This window comes from Bison bison, unplaced genomic scaffold (assembly GCF_000754665.1).
Source record: "Bison bison bison isolate TAMUID 2011002044 unplaced genomic scaffold, Bison_UMD1.0 scf7180017864468, whole genome shotgun sequence".
Classification (NCBI taxonomy): Eukaryota; Metazoa; Chordata; class Mammalia; order Artiodactyla; family Bovidae; genus Bison; species Bison bison.
This window is the reverse complement of record NW_011495029.1, coordinates 1,111,856-1,114,820: the sequence shown is the minus strand read 5'-3', so window position 1 is coordinate 1,114,820 and position 2,965 is coordinate 1,111,856. Positions and strand designations below refer to the sequence as shown.

The following is a 2,965-nucleotide window of genomic DNA, read 5'->3' as shown; positions in this document are numbered from 1 at the left end:
ATTGCAAACATGGATCAAGGAAACAGAGGCTGCCGGGAGGCCCGGGGTCCATGAACTGCTGTACGAGGCTGTCGGACATTGAGTGAGTGATGGGAGGTCCTGCAGCTTCCTCCAGCAGGGCCAAGGGGGTTGGGGTCAGAGCCTGGAATGCCTTTCCTTCCTTCTCTCTTCCTGGACGTATCTCGGGGCCCTGCTCTCTCCCTCTGACCCCGGTCAGCCCCTCTAGACTCTCTCCTTCCCATCCCTTCCTCTGACTGAGACTTTTAGCACTGGTGAAGGGCTTCCCTCCTCCGATGCTCCTGGCTTGTGCCCACTCCTGCCTGGACGGGCACTGAGTCTGCTCCAGCAGGGCTTGACTCTCCCTCAACTCCGAAGAGGCCCCAGCTCCATAGTGGAGGCAGCAGGGACCCCCGAATCACCCCCATGGCATGGTCCCTCCACTTGATGCCTGCATGCCACCCTCCCCCAGGGACAGCCAGTGACCACGGCTGTGGTTATTACTTTTGTTAAGGGCTGCTTTGCTTCCTGCTTCCTGCGTCCCCCTCCCCCCACTCCAGGTCACAGTTCTGTGTCACAGATATTTTGACTCCCAGCTGTCTGGTCTAACAGAAATGTCCCCAGACCATGCCAGTTCTCTGGGAACAGTTCTGCTCTTCCTGTCCCATGCAGGACTAGGGGAGAGGTCATGTTGGGCAGCAGAGAGAGGAACAAAAGTTTAATTAAGAGTCTTTTACCAGACAGGTGATTTTCCTGCCTTTAAATCCTCCCAAATAACCTGGTGGGGAGGTGGTGTTGTCTTGTCCTTGTAAAATGTTAAGGAGCACGAAGCCCAGAGAGGTTAAGCCACTAGCCTTAGGTCACAACAGCTTGCAAACCATTCTGGAATCTCAGGTCTGATTCTAAAAGTCTCACATCTGTGGCCAGGAAAGAGGGGGTTCTGCTCTTCTCAAAACCGCTGGGGTGTGTATTATAATTTACAAATAAAAGGTAAGGGTGATAATCTTGGCCAGAGTGGGTGCTGTTCCCTGAAGACCTGACCTGCCTTACAGAGCAGAACGAGGAAACCAGTGCAGGGTGGGGGTGGGGAACAAGGTCACCTCCAGGAGAGGGTGATGACTCTGGAGGCTGCTGCCCACTGCTACGACCCAGCTCTGGCAAGCCGGGAGGGGAAGGGGGCTGGTGCAGGGAGTGCTCCTGCCCCTTTAAGACCCAACTCTTCAGTGCTCAGGTTAGGATAGAAGGGCATTTAAAAATAATAATAATAATTTTACCTTCTCAACCCGTATTAACCACAGAAAAATATTTTTGAATTGTACTAAATGTTACAGGAGAACAAAAAGGAAATAAACAAAGAAACGCCAGAAGTGTAAAAACCAGTCTGGTTTCAAAAAACTAGTTTCTGATCCTGCGATAACATGTGCCAGCCCCCAAAGACTGCCACCACCTCAGAAGCTCTTTGCCTGGCTTCCTGCCCACCAGCCTGGCTTGTCTCCAGTCACTGCTGTCCAGGCTACCTTCTGCCCCTCCTCTGGAACTCTGGATCCCTTCTTGGCCAAGGCCAAAGACAGATCCTCACAAATCCTTGGACTTACTTGTTTCTTTAAAATTTTTCAGAACTCCTGGGTTCTGTTCCTTAATTCCAAATTACCACCCTGGCAGCTGATTGGCAGGTCTAAGATGATTGATGTGTCTAAGATAATTGACACAACCACCTTCCAATGAATTTTACTCTCTCCTGCTCCCTCCCTATAGGGCTTCTTGGGTGAGGTTGAGCTGTATAAGTTGTTGACTGCACAAAGATGCTGAACAAGGAGGTGGGCTGACACCAGCTACATACCTTCAATGGTGCGTGACTGCTGGGCTTCTTTTGTTTGTTTCTAATTAGTCTGTCCCAAGGGCTCCTTCTTCTAACTTGTATTCCATTGACTATGGAGTCAGTGACAGGAAAACAAGGCCGAGGGAGATTAGGAGTGTGGGAAAAGCATTTTACAGTCTCATTGGCTATGTCACGTGGGCAGCAGGGCATCTTCCTCACCCACCCCAGCAAAGACCTCCCAGAAAGGACCTTCATCTTCAGAAGGGGTCCTCCTTTGTGGGCCCACGTGTGGCCGAAACCCCCAGGGACTGGAGACTCAGACTCCAGGCCCTGCACTACCACAGGTCTCTTTGTGAACTTGAAGAACTTGTCTCCCTGTTTAGGCCTCAGTCTTCTTGTCGGTTAAATGGGGCTCTAGTGCCCCCTCCATGGGTTACATCAGGAACACCCATGCTGCGGGTATTCACTCTAGGCATCAGCAGAGTGTAGATCTTCAGGTAACTATATTCCTGTCCTTCCTTCCTGCTCCAGGTCGCCATGGGGATGGCTGCCCTGGGCCTCCTCTGGGCAGCGCTCCTGCTCCCTCTCTCGGTGTCTGGACTCCCCACCGAGGAGCCCACCTCTGGGGAAGCTGTGGCCTCTAGCTCCCCTGGGTTCTGTCGACGGTGCTGTGACTCTGAAGACCCCACGGTCCTTGCCGATGCTGCGCATGCATCCTCAGCCTCTCCGTCTGCCCTCCCATATGTGCTGCCTGAGGTCAGGCCCTACATTAACATCACCATCCTAAAGGGTGAGGACCCACACAGGACTCGGGCTGGACTGGCCTGGTTGGCATCAAGAAGGGCATGTGGGAAGATCTCTTCCTGGGCCTGGGGGAGGTGAGGTGAGAGGAGCAGGAAAGACCAGGACATAAAACTGTCTCAGACCCTTTCTTTCATTCACACATTATATTGAGTACCCACTATGTGCAAGGATCATTCTGAATTCTTGGAGGGAGTGTGTACAAACCAGACACAGATGCCATGTCTGTGGAGCTTCTGTTCTAGTGGGGAAGGCACACAATGAGCAATAAACATATCACCCAAGTTAAAGAGATGGTTGGTGATAAATGCTGTGGAAGTGCTGAGGTGGAAAAAGCACTGGGAGTGC

At 52.1% G+C, this 2,965-nt stretch overlaps 1 protein-coding gene across 2 annotated transcripts in view; it reads left to right on the top strand.

Annotated features, from left to right (window-relative positions):
• Positions 1-2,965, top strand: part of C1QTNF6 (C1q and tumor necrosis factor related protein 6) — a 7,322-nt gene continuing 4,357 nt past the window's right edge. Inside the window, exons 1-2 of one of the 2 annotated variants that reach the window (XM_010860559.1) lie at positions 1-82; positions 2,348-2,606. In XM_010860559.1, coding sequence (XP_010858861.1) covers positions 2,354-2,606 — 253 coding nt within the window. In that variant the 5' untranslated portion in view covers positions 1-82; positions 2,348-2,353. Of the gene's footprint in view, positions 83-1,736; positions 1,846-2,347; positions 2,607-2,965 lie in introns of those variants that run through there. The other variant, XM_010860558.1, reaches the window with a different exon arrangement.